A 17,395-nucleotide genomic window follows, 5' to 3' on the forward strand; every position below is an offset into this window, starting at 1 on the left:
TGTATATGAGACTGTCCAACCATCCTGTTTTTTGCTGTAATTTCAGCCAGACCGCAAAATCATGCTATTTTAGTAGGATTTCGACTCCAGCTCGTATAGAATGTGTAATGAACACACCAATGCCTCCAAAATGGCTTCTCCTATTAACAACCATGGCTCTATAACTTATAAGCTTACAGTGAGAATTCCATGACTTCTCTTTTTCTGGGTCGGGGTGGGGGTCGCCATATAGGCCTACCTAACGACAAGCGACTGTGCTGTGAAGCCTGCTAATGGGTTGCATGCAGATACTTATTACTTTGATGGAGGCCTGATCTACAATCACCCTTAACGGTTTATTCGTGAATAAATTCAACTTTCCGTAACATATGCTCAGTCACGAGGGACCGTGGCTCACTCAAGCATTCACCAAAGCTTAATGACACTAGCTGGCGCTGTTCATGATTGCCAAAGGTCACGACCGACCGTGACGTACATGCCGAACAGTTCGTTCAAAGAGCACTTATCTGATTCCCTGAACCTAGCAAACTTGCTATGCTCAATATTAAGGAGATTGCGCTCTTTTGAAGAGTAGGATCAGAATAAATCTTGGTATTAATGCCATGCTAGACCTAGCTCAACAGGTAACTGCCGTTATCGTGACCCTTGACCTTTGCAAATGTTTCACCGCTGTTGCTGTAACGATGTCAACACTAATGTTGGCAAGATGTCTGCACTGTTAATCAACACATCATCATACGTTGTTCGGGACGTTCGTGATTTTACTCACTCACCCGATGATTGCCTGTGGTTTGCCCTTGGATAAGATACCGTTGCCAAGGAGATAAAGACCGTAAACAACAGTATCCGTGTATTTGCAACGGCTTACTTCCGTGTTCTCAGGCTTATACTATTATAAATCGTATACGGTATAGTGAGCGCCAGGCTTCAATTACCAAACGAGTATTTCAGCGAGTGATCGCCGAGCTCCTCTCAGATTACCCCGCACGTTGTCGGTCAGTGACATTTGCCTCAATGAATGACCTGGCGAAGTCGGCAGAGCAAGGGAAAAGACGGAAACGCCGGGTATTACGGCCAATCACCGTGGATACGTCAAGGGCCAATACGTCACAGGAAGCAGTCAGAATGGCCATAAAACAACTCGGATCAAGATGGAAAGAGGTACAATTTACTACAAATTATTCTGAAAAATACAAACTGCTCGAAACACTTTTTTCACTTCTTTTCTAATGTTTTGCTTTTTATCAAGACTATTAAATATACAACAATGCCCTTTTACCCTTGGCAGTTTGTGCTAGTTCTTCCCACAGGCGCATGGGGTACGTGGTATATGCGTAGAAAAAATCCACCCTTTTTCACACATTGGACACTCCCAAGCACCTGTGGTCCTAGCAACTGCTACAGGGTTCAACCATAGACCCTCAAGAAAAACTAGGGTCTGTGGCTCAACCGGCCAGAAAGGCTGCAATTGCAAGTTGTAGATCTGTTCGCCCCGTATGTCAGAGTCTAGAATATTATTGTAATACTTAATAATGTCGGTTGTCATTTAGGTAAATCATAGAGGGTCTATGGATAAATGCGACCCGTTGTCACACCATTCGTTCGAGCAATAAGTCCAAAAATAATTTCGAGAAAAACGAAAAAACACGGCGAAGGGTCGGAGATGATTTTCAATCAACTCTCTACAGTCATTGGTCACTCCAAAGCAGCGAAGATGTAGCTCGTAGTGTTTCTGACACAATCTACATCCATGAGTCGATGATCTACCCTAATACACGAGTACATCTTACAAAAGTTCGAGCTACCTCACAGATGCGGTCGACCGTTCAACAGATAATCGTTCAACTGTCGATACGTTCAAAATAAGCTGATGCGATCATCCATATTATTCAGGGACATGCATGATATGTTCTCACCACTGCGTCTATTGGCATTATTTGCACTTATTTCGGATTTTACAGCGTTATACCTGTTGCCTTCACCTACTCAGCGGAAGCCGACGTGACCCAAGATTAAACAAAATAGACAAAAATTACATGTAACAGTTGTATTGACGTGGCAGTATGGAGCAATCTTGCATGCTACAAGACATTGTATTATGACGTGTACTGTTATTTTAAGAGTATAGATTAACGGTAACAGGTAAATGATTTGTGACTCAGGGACTCGGAAGGGTCACGCAAGGGACCTTGGATAATTAAAACGCGGACATAAAAAAACGAGGCTCATATTTAGGTGGTTAACGTTATTTCGATTATTCTGCGCCAAGTTGCACCAATAATAAGCCACGCTTTTTGCCATAAACCGTTTATATTCGGTATATAATTCATTCAGGCCGATTCTGGCAATTTTTCGAAGCGTTTTAGAAATGCAAATCGTCTAATTCGATCGTCGGATTTTCGCACTTCAGACTTGCGTTAAGGGGAGGGACTTTGTGTTTCATTAAGCATGTCATGACGTTTTAATCATCAAGCTTTTCTGACTTCTACATGGTCCGAAAGACGTGCTCTCTCATGTTGTAAAGTAACTACATTATGCCGAGCTGCTCGAATCTACCGTCTACGGATGGAGGAGCTGTGATAAAGAGGTACATTCTTCAACCCCTCGCCCCGATACATATCCTTGCGCAGATATAGATGAGGGGAAAGTCATGTGCTGTCTCGAGAGGTGGTGCATTACCTTGATTTGTGGACAGATATTCTGGCAGGACTAATGGCGTAATGATTTTTTTTCTGAGAGATAAGAAAAACGAAACCACCAGTTTGTACGATGAAAACCCCACAACCTCCAGCCTCCTGAATGACGTTGTACATTTTTGTCTCAAATACTTACTGTACAATTACTAACGTGTCTCTAATTGTATTACTAGGGTAGAACGCACCTCGGGGACAGACATTCGGACTCTTAAACTTTTACAATTATTCTCTTCTGATATACCACATGTGGGGGTTCATTTTAAAGCTCTTGGTGAAAGAAAACTTTTCCACGGCTTAGTTTTCGAAATTCGAAAATTTACTTTTCGCCATAGAGTTAACAGGGATGGCGGCATTTTGAATTTCAAATATTGGTAAATCTTGTGTTATTTGTCTCTCTAATACTAAAATTTGCGGTGACCCCCGATTTCTATGCTTGATTTTGAGAGTGAATGGTTAAGATCTTCCATGAGGAAAATTTGAGCAAAAGTGTAAGTCTTTTTACTTTCGGGGCGCGACTACATTAACGCGGCTCCTGCATTTTTCTCCACACAGCTGGTTTGTTCCTTTGCCAAGTATAACTAACACCGACGTCACAAATGACACAAAAATACACAAGGAAGTGTCAACGAAACTGGGGCGCTGATCATGTGCTCTTTTAACGCATGACTTAAGATAAATCGATGGCAGTTCACAAACCGCAAATCATGAAAATTGATATCGCGATGCCCATACATCTTGCAAGAACAGCTGGCTATCGCCTAAGGTGTATGCCGCAAACTTCTCCATATCCTCATTTGAAGTTTGCTTGGCAGTCTCAAATGATGCTTGGCAGTCAACCAATCTTTATCAGAGCATGACGCACTTGTGGATACGGATCCAGTCCCGGAGGCTGAGCATGACTATTACGTGTCGAATTGGTGTCCGTGCGTCATCGCAGAAACAATAAATGTTCAACAATAAAGCATCTCCTACAAATTTACATCTGCATATTTTTCATGTTATTTGGTCTCTCACATTATTCAACGCGTGCACCATCGAAGAGGATATCCCGCAAGGCGGAAAATACATCATTTCGCCATGGACAACTTATGTGTTGTCGAAGTTACAGACTCACCCTCAAAGAATGCTCAGCTGGTTACTAGTGTCACGCAGCAACTGTGATACAAATGCATAATCTGGCACATCTTTCAAATAGCTGTCTTAAGTTGATAGGCTTGTGTTTCCCTGCCTGGAGATGATCGGTGACTAATACAATCTTAGCATTATCTGCTAACAGTCATAATATTGGTTTATGTTCTCGCCAATTTCAACCATGTAGTATGTCTAACGATATACTCACAAGTTCTGTGTTTTGTCTCGATTATGGATCATGACAGCCATACTCTAGTGACGAATATGAAACATACTGCCGGTCATTTCCAAAGTTGATCTCTCATTTCAAGTCGCGAATCTTGGGGTCGTTCTATATGCACGCTTCAAATGCCGACTGGTTAAAGTATCGAGTATAGTTCACAGCGTAATACACTTTTCTTCGACACAGGAACAACTCCTAAGCTTCAAGGGCTACCACTCTATCGCTGTCTTGGATTCGCCTATGTATACATATTAGCAATCCGTTTAAGTCTTCGTCATCTAATAAACACATTCAGTGCCCTGCAAAGGTTGTTAGCTTGTGAGAAAAGCTACTTCCCTATAAGAAGATAAAGAAACCCGAACCATAGAATATCGCCGCGGCACCATGTTATAATATCAGTCTAAAACAGTTCTCTCTCTCTCTCTCTCTCTCTCTCTCTCTCTCTCTCTCTCTCTCTCTCTCTCTCTCTCTCTCTCTCTCTCTCTCTCTCTCTCTCTCTCTCTCAGGTTTGAGGGCAGAGTTTTATATCAGCTATATTTCTGAAAAGTAATCATCGCCGGTGACTAAAACAACTGTCAAATAAGAACAAAGTATTACAATCACATCGCAAGAGGTCGCCTTTAAGGTACTCTTTCTAATTTCATTGGTATTTTCTCAGGTTCCCTCGAGACTTCTTAAGTACTCATGTGACGTTTACTGGTACCATGGTGGCGCGCCTTTTTGCGAGCATCGTGAAGATCCTCCGAATAAAGGCAAAGTCAACAAGTTTCCAGGTAAACATTCATTGATTGTAAAATACAAGTATGGATGTGCCGCCAGTAATGAAAAGCTACTATCAAGGGAATTTGCGCCCTCTACCCTGAGTTTCAATGCTTGCTTGTTCAACATGTCTGACAGTGAACTATTATTCAAACATGGGTCAACGATTCGATAATGACATATTGTTAACAATAATTATCAGTATATTGATGGCGCAAACACAGCGATCTGATTGGACGAGACGTGACAGTAACCGTGATATGTTCTCGATATAGCAAGGTTGGAACATTAAAATTCCTTTTTTGACTTTCCACGCCTAAATTTCAATATAGTGTTTTGATATTCTAGCAATAAACAATCTCAGCGACTGGTATACCATTCGGTTTTGGCCAAGTCATGGTATACATGCACTCACTGTCGCTCGTGCATGTATGTCGTTAACTGGTCAAATCATCGTGGTATATTCGTTGCTGGATTTGGGTTACTGGTTAAGTACACAACTTTCATTTAAAAGAGACCATGACGTTTCTGCTGATGTGCAGCGTTGAATAAGCTCTTTCTCTGATTGGTCCATTGTCATTATTCACAGCAACCTAGGGAGTCTATTTGTATTGTTTTCATTATATTGGTAAGATTCAGCTACCCAATTGGATAACAGCTTATTCAACGCTGCACATTAGCCCTGACATTTATTTCATGAAACTAGAACGCAAAACCTTTAGTAGTTCGGCTGATGGGTTCGGAGCCAGGTTTGTGTTCATTCCAATGAATGTTTAAAATTTGTCCATGTGGATCCGAGTCCAAAGATTACAGATTTTCTTCAAGACTACATTTTATTGGTCGTCAATCTCTGGTAATTTGGTAGTGATAGTGAACATGCAATTTCAGGCTACTATTTTCCATCTGTAATGACACATTATTGGTTGATTTGCATTATCAAACAATGTTCATGAATATCATTATTTTGGAAATATTGTATTAGACGCGTCATTAAGTATCGATGCATCCACTATTTCAGGAATGAGAGACATACTTGACAAGGCGTCCTTGAGCTGCACACTAGACCGCATGATGGCGCTCTTTCCGAATGAGTACGATTTCTATCCAAGATCGTGGACGTTACCAGAGCAGTGCGAATCTTTCGTCTCCGAAGCGACGGCGGCATGCAAGAGGAAGAAGTCTTCGAAACACAAAAAGTGCTACATTTTCAAACCAGCAGATTCGTCCGAAGGTAATGGTATCCATTTGTTGAGAACTCCCGAGGAAATCGTATCGAAGTTAAGGGTATACACCAAACCCGCGATTGTACAAGAATACATTTCAGATCCAGCATTAGTTGAGAATAAAAAGTTCGATTTGCGAGTCTATGCAGTTCTTTCAAGTATCGACCCACTCAAATTTTATTTCTGCAAGGAAGGCATGGCTAGATTTTGCACAGAAGAGTACCAACAGCCAACTTTTAAAAATTTACATCACGTGTACATGCATCTGACCAATTACTCGTTGAACAAGACCAACGACTCCTACGTTCACACCGATGACGTCAACACTGGAAGTAAGCGAACCATGACGAGCGTGTTTGAAGATCTGCGCGCGGAAGGACACGATGTCGATGCGCTTGCAGCTGATATTGAAGACATTGTCTGCAAGACTGTAATAGCGATCACTCCGCAATTGAAATTACACCACCACGTGGAAATAGGATTGACAAAGAGTGATTTGTCTTGTTTTCAGGTAAGGAACTTTGTAGAGCATGAAATTATCTATACTTGTATCCTGACCGCAAACGTGCGCGCGTCCAGAATGCACCACGGCACTTCAAAAGTTACAGCGAGAAATGTTAAGTACTACGGTCGCTTCTACTGAAGATCATGGGTCGATTGTCTTCACCATAGCGTGGATCAGAATGCGGGCTCATGCCTGCCACCATGTTGCAAAAACGAATTTGTGCAAATTATGGTCAGGAAGCGATCGTTGTATCCTTAGGAGAGGGTGGTTAGAAATCTTAAAATCTTGAGAGCAAAGCTTGCAAGATTGGTTGTCTTTCGACTATTGCGTTGATATTAGCATGCGAGTTCCAATCATCGCAGCGACCGCGTTGCGAAACGGGCTTTGTGCAACGGATGGTAAGGAACCGATCAGTGCAAGGGTGATTAAGAATGAGGATGGTTAGAAATGAAAACGTCTGTTTTAGAATGCAAACTTCAAGAAGTGCAAGAAGATGTATGACAGTACGTCTGAGTGTCACAAGACTGTCAGAAAGTTCATGCCTTGATTGGCTTCACTATTGCGCAAAGCAGAATGTGAGTTCATATCAGCCACGTGCACCATGACGCAGAAAAAGGATTGGTGTAAAGGATGGCTAGGAATCGATCGTTACCATGACAACTTTCGGAGAGGGTTGTAAGAAATTACAAAAGCTTCACAGCAATACTTGCAAGAGAGTTTTTGCGGCGGTCGTTCCATGTTTTCAAAAAACTCACGATACCTGCAACGCCCATGACTGCATCTTCTATTGCTTCACAGACTTACTCTCTTCCATCATAATTTCGCTTTTTTATTTCTCCGTTCCAGATACTTGGGTTGGATGTTCTCGTAGCATCTGATATGAAACCGTACCTTCTCGAATGTAACGCCGCTCCAAGTCTCTACGTCTTCCACGAATCTGCGATAATGCCTGGAAAAGTAGAGGTTGTACCGAGTCCAATAGATGAATCAATCAAACTGCCACTCGTGATCGAAACCTTGAAGTTGGTTTGCCCAAGGTCAACCAAAAGGTAGGGAGGATATGTTTGTGAGAGAGAGAGAGAGAGAGAGAGAGAGAGAGAGAGAGAGATACACCGCTTCTATAATGTTGCATGTGCCGTGCAGCTGATCCTTTCAGCGCCTTAAGGAAAATTGTAAAACTTCGATCTCATGTATACGAGTCAGGATATTCTGGAAGCCTGTTTGCTTTGTATTTGTGGAAAAAAGAAAAAACAAAAAACAAAAAAAAATCCAAACTACATACATCCGTCTATACGAAACTTGTCAAATGCGAACTTTCAGGAAGGTTTCGAGGGTGGAAGTAAGATTCGATGAAGCAGTCACTCACCCAGTCCAGTATCTTCTGACTATCTTTCATCAGTGATGACCATTTTTATTGTTAAAACTTTCACCTCGACAGGAAATCGAGAGCGCCCATGGCAAGCCAGTCCAAGAAAGACATCCTCAACGGAGCGGTCTCCAGCCTATCTCTCGATGATTCCTTCAACGACCATCCAGTATCAAGCGACAATGACAAAGAGTCCTGTCTTAAGAAAATGTGTTTAAGCGGAGAGCATCAACAACTCAGAATATACGAACGTGTTTCGGCAGTGTTCATTCACTTGCTGGGAGTTCGTGGCGGTTATACAATCAGTGCTTCTGCCTTTCGCAAGTTAACGAGGTCAGTTCCGATATATGCTCCCAACAAACGTTTCAGTCAATAATCTTCATAAAGAGTGACCTTCATCAAAATAATTAATTTTTTATATTCTATTCAAAATATAGACTGAAAGATCCGCTGCTCAATGGCTCTGTCCCCTCCCTCTTACTGGGAGTGTAAAGAGCGCCCTCAGCGACGGCTCTTTCAGTCTATTAAAATACCGCCTAAATGTTTTTGTCATAATGTTCTGAACAAAGGAACTGTATTCATACGATGTTACTCAAATTTGAACTGTTGTGACAGAATGCTGTGAATATTATGTCAGACCCGAAACCCAGTTAGCTGTATCTCATTGCCTTTTTTCGATGAGGTTGTTGAAATCTGAAGCAACTTAGGTAAAATGCTTACCGAAATGGACGACAGAACTCTTCTCAAACATTGGCGACGAATGTACAACATACATTTTAACTACTCAATAATTTTCAACTTGCAAGTCGTATATAGCCGCCGCGAGAGACTACTCAAAAACTGTCAACACTCGATCGAATCCATTGTCAAGGATTGAAATAGTGGCATTTTCACAGACAGCATTGCTCAATAACTGGAATCCAAAACACATCTTCAAAGATTTGATTGTATTATTTAAGCAAAGTGCAAAAAAGACACAGCTAACGGGGCTGTAACGGATATGTGTGTTTGAATTCTGTCAAATACCATAAGTATTTATTAAAGGGCCAGTAGCTGTAACCTTTGGTATTTTTTTCGCTCAATTTGTAATGGCAACCACAATATCTTGTATATTCCCCAAAGCATATTGAGATACACAGAATTCAGCTTGTCAACTAAGCTTTTACATGTTGGGACTGAACTTTTATTTATGACAAGTGAATTTTAGTCCTTGCTGAACTTCGAGTTCAATGGAACAACAACAACGTGAAACTGCAGTTGACATACAATACAAAAGTTGTAAAAAAATCACCAAAGGTAACAGCTACTGTTCCTTTAAGGTAGAATGCGTCTCGGGGACAGATATTCGGACTCTCAAACTTTTACAACTCTTTTCCGATCTACCTCTTGTGGGGCCCCATTTCAAAGCTCTTGGTGTAAGAAAAACTTTCCCCGTCTTAGGTTATCGAAAATCGAAAATGGTATTTTTCTCCATTGAGTTAACAAAGGGATGGCGGCCATTTTGAATTTCAAATATCGTTAAATCTTGGGTAATTTGTTTCTCAAGTACCAAAATTTGCACGGTGACCCAAATTTTTAATCTTGATTTTAACACCGTATTGCCTGAAATATTCATTGAAAGTGTGAGCAAAAGTTTAAGTCTTTGACTTTTGAGGCGCATACTACCTAAATGACACCGGGAAACGGGATATTTCATATTGCAGCTGCAGCTCTAACCTTTGACTCCTGTCATTGCGTCACAGGGTGTGCAAAATATGTTCCAGTAAGTTCACAACTGCAGATAGTGATATTCTATTCATCAACACGGCCAACAAGTGGAGCGGAGTCAACTCAGGCAGCGCCACCACCGGTCTCTGCTTTGGAGCCTTCGTTGAAGCCATGCGAACCATCGCAAGTCGGAAATATCCATCGCTTCAACCTCTTGAGAGACTAGAGGCCCTCCTTGCTGTGTGTGAAAAGGAGCTGAACTTGCCTAGATCATACTAGGTGTATAGAATGGGTATAACCTCACTGCAGAAACTCATTATGAGATTTACGATTAAACATATTGCCAAGTCTACAGAGACAATTTTCGATATCACTTCATAACTTTAACCCTTAAAGTGCTGTATTTTTATCCTACCAAAATTTTAGTACAACATTTTACCAATTTTTATGAAATTTTCTGTCACTTTTCTGATTATTTTGGACCAAATGAACACAATTTTTCATCAGCCACAATTTTTAATCAAAATTTTGGCAAAAAACTGACAAAAATTGACTGAGCTATATTTTATAGGGACGACAAAAATGACTTTGGCGCTCAAAGGGTTTTTACCAAAGGGTATCTTTGCAAGTATGGAAAACGTGTAGCCGAAGATCTTTCACCGGACGTCTAGAACCTACGTGTTAGCTTCCAATTCTGAAGGCCGAAACGATCGGGTTGTCAGGACTTGAAACTCACGTCAATATTCAGGCTCATCTATGCATCTTCCTTTCCGATTTCAACCGTTCTATATATTTACATATTATAGTATTTACATTAAAAAAATAATGCGACTTCTCACAGAAAGAAGTGTGCACTTTGCCCAAGAGAAGAGCAGCTGAAAATAATTGCAATGGCACTAGACTTCCGAATTTCTCTTGCGAAATCATAGGTTCAGTCCGACTTTAAAGTACAATTCTGTCCTCGTCTTTACTGTCATATTTCGTTCATCACGTGAGAACAAAGGGAATAGAACTTACACCATATCAAGACTTGTAGTCTACCGAAACGGGGCAGCTGTTACGTATCGCTGCTTCCGTATTCAGAACGCTGGTTAAGTGATACAACCGTATGTTCAGTTAATCTCTACCAACAGGCTGTACAGTTTAGGGGATGTCGGACTTAAAAGTAGCCATGAGAAAGGTTGACAATAGAGGGAGAATTACTGCACCTAGTTTCGGCCCATTTTGAATAGACATGTACACGACGAGAAATATAACAGAACACAATAACGCATTTTTATTCGCTTCCTTGCATTGTTGCTTGTTTATTTCAGTAGCAATAACATTTTGTGTATAAAAGGGACACAATTACAGTAAAAATAATGGTTGCTAAAGCTTCCCCGGGGTCTATGTTCTTCTTTAGCTAAGTTCGTGTATGAAATCATTTTTAAACCGATTGTTGTTGCGTGAGAACAATCAAATGTGTTCCTAAGGAGGGCGCTGTTCAAGTCGAATTCATATCGAACTCAAACTATACATAGGGTATTCGCAAGCACGGTAAATAGTAGGCCCTACTTTAGTTCGTTCAGCAAGTTTTACTCTGATTTCTTTTCAGCTTTGCGCTCATCATCGTTGCGCTTTTCTTTTGTCAGATACATGAACATTAGCGTAAACAACAAAATGAGAGAAACTCCTCCATTCATCAAATTGCTGTTATCCAGAGCAGCGAATACATGTGGTTTGTTTTTACAGTCCTGAATCCTAGGAAATCCAGCGCCAAAAGCGTTCAGTGTCACCTTGTATAAAGCAGAATTTGCCATGAGGAACAAATCGTTGCCCTGTTGCCCGCCAAATTCAAGATTCGAGACAAAAGTTGGCGTCAGAATTTTTCCTACAAGATCCCCATCTTCATTGAATACTTGCACTCCATCGCCAGCACCGACGAATACGTTTCCGCACTGGTCAAGCTTTATGCCGTCGGGAATTCCGGGATTTTCGCTTCCCGTGACGTTGTTCTCAACGACCGCGAAAAGCTGTCGGTTGCGCAAATGTTTCCCGTCGATGACGTCATACCGGATGATATGATGGGGTAAATTTGGGTGCCAGCTGCCCGGTCCTTGAATCGCCCCGGAATCGGTCAGGTACAGAAAATGTTCGTCGGGGGAAAACGCGAGTCCGTTCGGTTTGCTGAAAAAATCCGCAACGATGGTCACTTGTGGTCCTCTTGCGTCTGCGTCAAAGCGATAAACGAAATCGCCTACCTGAGGCTCCGGACGGAACGACTGCAGATATCCGTAGGAAGGGTCCGTAAACCAGACAGTTCCGTCACTTTTTACGACGATGTCGTTCGGCGAGTTCAGTTCCATTCCAAAGGTGCCATTTATCAGTATTTCAATCTCCCCGCTTTCTACATCGGTTCTAGTGATTCGTCCCGGTGACCCGTGCTTGAATCCCTGTTCGCACGTCAACAGACGACCCTGCGGGTCTCGAAACTGTCCATTTGGCATGTTTGCGTTCGTGGAAGATCGAAATGTCGTCACGTTGCCGCTGTCGATATCGTATCGTCTGATTGAATTCAACGGGTTCGCTTTGGGGTCTGCGTAATTCCCAACTGGCTGGGTTGTAAACAAAATAAAACCTCCGTTTTCGTCAGGAAAATAAATTGGTCCTTCATGGAACTCAAGCGGATCGTCGCTTTCGGCCAGCTGCTCCAGTTTCGGTTGTTCAGGTAAAATATCTAAAAATTCGTCCGAATAAACGGGAAATGGGTTATATGACTTCCCATTTTGTACTAGTGTTAAAATTAAGAGTAACGATAAGACGGGATGAGCACCCATGTTCGCTGTTGTGACGCTATTAAAATTCAACGGAGTGAGTGAGTCAGTGCGCTTTAGCCTGTCGTTCCGTCTAATGTTGTTGTTCGACAGCTGACCGATTGTTTACATTCTGAGAATAAGGCTAGGACGCATGCGTAGAGTGGTTATTCTCTCTGTCCAATCACTTTCATTCGAAACGCCACGCCTTCGAACACGATTGGTCACGCCTACGCAAAAAACCCCCCTCAAACTACTATCCCTAATTGACATTTTATTGTACTTTGTTTGTTGGGAAAGGAAAAGCCAATGCCATATCCGGCACGTTACTCTTCCATTGTATGCAAAGCTGCTGTACATGAATGGCGAAACAGTTCGATATTCAAAACAAGCCTGTTTGTCCGTAGACTCGATTGTCAGTACTGTCCTTGAGGTGTATATCAAAAAACATGGCCATGGACCAAATAATCCTGATGATGAAATTGATCTCGCATGCTCAGCCTCTTTCGGTTTGCAAGGTTATGTTGATAATAATTGAAAACGTATCATTCTGAAATCGAAGATCAAATACATGCAAATCCAAACGTATTAAGTCAATGTTGAAGGCAACCGATCGCGCGACGAAAGGAACATTAATCAATATTGCCCCCGATGCGGTGGTACCATAAAATGGATTTCGATTTTTCATTTATTTTTGGACAGGGATTTACCCATAGACAAATTTCAGAGCAGTCACACTTCAAAACTCCATTCAGTCTCCCCATGGCCCGTCTTCCTGTACATTACGAGGCTATCCCTTACTGTAAGCTTACAGTCCTATGTTTATGGGGTAATGCAAATAAATATCACAGAATTACGTCACTGGGATATTGTCAGAAGAAAAACGCCCGGATGAATAAGTAGAGGACTATGAAACGTATGGAAGACCGGTCACGACATGCGACATGCGACCTGCGACTTCAAAACTGCGACCTGCGTCCTGCGAGTTTGAAACATACGACCTGCGACTTCGGCATTTTAGACCAAGGTGTAGGCCTAACCTGCGACTTCACAACAGCGACCTGCGTCCTGCGTGTTTGTCAAACTGCGATATCAGTCTTGATTTGTTCGCACCATTGCTCTGAACACGAGCCTGAAAAACACGAGGGACACCATTGCACTATATTAAAACAGCCGGTTTACCGCATTCTCGCGACCAGAGCATTATTTTCGCACCGCTGCCTACGCAAAAATCGGCCAGCGAAAGAATTCAACCAGCGATAGAAGTGCATGAAGCTGTGACGGTAGAGAATTCCACAAACGAAGAGCACAAATTTATTTTCCTCTTACGAAAGGCAAACCGATCTGAAATAATGCAATAGCAATAGGGTTTTAAACGTCTACATCAGTGTTTAATAGTTTCTGGAACTTTTCTGCCTACATGATCTAAAATAATTTATACACACAAAAAATAATATGTACATATTATAGTATGTACATATTAGGCTTAAAGACTGAAAATAGGATTGTAGGAGGGTTTAATTATGTCCTGTTTTACAGTTTTAACTCGCGTTATCTATAAAGAACTTGAGTCGGTCTCTGGCTATTCATGGTTAGCAAATATGTTTGCACTTCTGTCAATATCAGTATTATTTTAACTGCTTTACTTTGCATATGTTATTTGTGTAGACAAATGTAGTCCGAAGTTAACCAGTAAGAATATTTTTATTTTTCCAACTGAACAAAAGTTGGATCAATTCGATTTTTTGACGAAAAGTAAAAATGAAATTAGACGAAAAGATGGCAACATCCGATGATCAATCACTGGAGAATTGGAACAAAACTGGAAATGTCAGAAAATGAACGACAATAACTGAAAATTCTAATGTTTGCAATGACACTGACGCAGTTATGATACAGGGGGGACAACTGATGAATTAAACAGACAGCTAGATGGTTATACCACAGTGAAATGAGGATAAATACAGAGATTTCTAAAAATCAAAAAGTTTGTTGATAACATAAGGAAAGAAGCGAGGTAAGGCAGACGAAGAATATCTAAAATAATTTGAAATTATAATATAAACATATAAATGCCTAGATCACGTAGCATATTATTTTCCATGCATTAACACGTACTGTCAACATTTCCGTCATAAAATTATCTCTCCAGATGAAAATGAGTGAACTGGTGTGTACATGAATTGAGTTTTGCCAGACTTTGTGAACGATTTACCAAAGCGAAAGCAATGGCTTATTAATTGATCGATGTTGAACGTTAAATCTCCTTTCCACGTTTTACCCTTTGAGCGCTGTAATTTTCTCCCACCAAACTTTTAGTGCAAAATTTTACCAATTGTATGAATTTTCTGTAATTTTTTGGTAATTTTGGACCAAATCGACATCACATTTCATTGGCTACAGGTTTTTCCCAATTTTTTTTGCAAAAATTGGAGAAAAATTGACAGGGGTTTATTATATAAAGGGGACAAAAATAGACTTTGGCGCTCAAAGGATTAAAGTTCACGCAAGACGCCTCCAATCCAATACTGAGGAAAACACCATGAAACGTTACGTGTTGTTGTCGCATGTCGCAGTTGTGAAGTCGCAGGTCGCAGTTTGACAAACACGCAGGTCGCTGTTGTGAAGTCGCAGGTTATACACCTAGGTCTAAATGCCGAAGTCGCAGGTCGCATGTTACAAACTCGCGGGACGCAGGTCGCAGTTTTGAAGTCGCAGGTCGCATGTCGCATGTCGTGACCGGTCTTCCATAGATTCGTCAGAGTCCGTGAGTGACGCCCTTAACGTTCTGCGCTATTTTGCCAAGGCCAAATCTCCTGCTTGTTAGAGCTTTTTGTTCATATTTTCCCGACAAACTCTAAAGACAATATGTACATCACGAGAATGTATTAATTATGGGTACTTTTTCTCAGTACCTGAGACAACTAATATACCTTTCTTATACAAAATAACACACTTCAATAGCTAACATACACTCGTAAGTCCTTTAGTTCTCTCGAATGACAAGCCGAATATCAACCTTCCGAGAACGGACTTCACAATGGTAAGCGACGGAACAACATTTTCAAACTTTGAAAACTCTGGCAATTTTTTATGGCGCCTAGGAAAATATTTGCTCTTTATTAAGTGAATTTGCAGGCACATTAATGATCTGTTTGCCATCATTGTGGATTTTTTTTTATAATTGTGTGATTTGATTTTGTCTAGTGCGATATTCTCCCTGCTGTCTTTTGTTGTAATTTGTTGTACTTGTTAGTTAGTAGTGACCTGTGCAGCTGGTTAGTTGAAGGACATATCAGACTACTGTCAATGTTGCAACATGGATCATGTGCGGGAACATATGAACTATTCAAAAATACCTCAATACGGTCACGGTCATTGGCCTAGAGATATGACGAATAAAGGGTATGAATGCGAGATGAGGGTCGTTCTTGTGCGCTGTAACAATATACTTACGTTACATGCAGATAAATATAACACCTTGACAATCCGAGTGATGACTGGCAGTGCTTCAGATCATTTTTATCGTTTGTCTTTGTGTTTTTATCTAAAAAAGTTCCACCGCCCTCAAACTGTCTGTATCTGTTTCTCGGCAGCTTTATGTTCCTATATGACTCTACTGTGTGTGGTGCCGCTAAGGCCTGTATTTAGCAGCAAGACGTAAATGTGTAAGTCAAACACATCAAAATTGACAAACGCGCTAATGGTTGAACAATTTATTTACGGGCAATGGTGTGTTACTGATATTTGACAGTTAAAATTGAATGATTATACAGGTTGGTGTTGATGAGTGTGTTTGTCACCGGAAGCTTCTTGTTATATACCGTTATATACCGAGGTAAGTCAGTTAGATGGGTCGATTAGATGGTACGTCTACAGTCTGTGGAGAGATAGATAGATAGATAGATAGATAGATAGATAGATAGATAGATAGATAGGTAGATAGATAGATAGATAGATAGGAAGGCAGGTAGGTAGGGAGGTACATATAAGGCAAATTTGATGATGACATTTTGAGTTGAGTTGACCTTTACGGCTATTCATACCTTTCGAATTGGGGGCGATTACCACCAGATAGTATCTGTAGTACAGTATCGTTTTGTGTATTTTCTAATCATTTTGAAGTGTGTTCGCCGTCTGTATGATTGATTATGCGACAGAGTTACATGTAAAAAAAGACCAAATTAAACAACCTCTGTCGACACACTAAACATTGTTTAATTCTTTGCCTAATTTGAAGAATATTCACCAAGATTACATGGATAAGAGATTTAGCTCACTGTTTGGCTTTCTATGTTTCTATGTTAGCGCGATCGATCGCCGAGAAGATCCCGTTTTCTCGTGTGACAGCGTAAGGCAAGATTTACATGTAACTGCAACACTTTGGTTCTATGTCAGGGCATTGACACCTTTGGATTGTTCAAGATATTGACGGGGGCGGCTAACCAGCTCATTTCCTGAAATTGTGACAAAAGGTTGTTTTCAGTGTTTAAAAAGAATATAGGCACAGTAAGATTTTTGACGGAACGTAAAAGCTGTTCTGGACTACCCTCCTTTATATTACGATTTGAAAATCCTCCCCTCTCCGCATTTCTCCGTGTCCCTTCCCCACAACCGAAGCTCTCGGTTGCTATTCTTCTTCCAACTTCGCAGTGCACCGTCCACATAATTTTGTCCTTCCCACGAATTCAACTGTGCTATGTTTCAGGTTCGTTAGGACTTCTTTTTACTTTGGCCCGAAAATCTCGTTCACAATAAACTCACGACTTATTTTATAAGTTAGGTTTTTGCTAGCTGATAACAAGTTGATGAAGTGATGTTTATCTTTTTACGTACCCGCATCCGATGAAATGTTTGCCGTCGTTCGTTTTCCAATGCCAAAATAAAGCACAATAAAGACAACAACTTTGATGTATTTTTGTAACTGAAAGTTTAACTTTTTACTAACTTAAACGTACCGTTGATGCAGTGTTGTTTTTTTAGAAATATCCGC

General features: G+C 41.0%; 2 protein-coding genes across 2 annotated transcripts; one reads left to right on the forward strand and one right to left on the reverse strand.

The window, feature by feature from the left end:
• The first annotated feature begins 492 nt into the window (after positions 1-492).
• LOC139114514 (tubulin polyglutamylase TTLL11-like) lies at positions 493-10,885 on the forward strand. Its single transcript, XM_070676298.1, has 6 exons — positions 493-1,161; positions 4,709-4,823; positions 5,828-6,543; positions 7,384-7,586; positions 7,976-8,236; positions 9,646-10,885. The coding sequence occupies exons 1-6, from the start codon at positions 1,015-1,017 to the stop codon at positions 9,887-9,889; spliced, it is 1,686 nt and encodes a 561-aa protein (XP_070532399.1). The 5' UTR covers positions 493-1,014; the 3' UTR covers positions 9,890-10,885.
• Positions 10,884-12,660, reverse strand: LOC139114515 (gluconolactonase-like). Its single transcript, XM_070676300.1, has one exon. The coding sequence runs from the start codon at positions 12,424-12,426 to the stop codon at positions 11,185-11,187; it is 1,242 nt and encodes a 413-aa protein (XP_070532401.1). The 5' UTR covers positions 12,427-12,660; the 3' UTR covers positions 10,884-11,184.
• Positions 12,661-17,395: the final 4,735 nt, after the last annotated feature.

This window comes from Ptychodera flava, chromosome 16 (genome assembly GCF_041260155.1).
Source record: "Ptychodera flava strain L36383 chromosome 16, AS_Pfla_20210202, whole genome shotgun sequence".
In the NCBI taxonomy this organism is placed as follows: Eukaryota; Metazoa; Hemichordata; class Enteropneusta; family Ptychoderidae; genus Ptychodera; species Ptychodera flava.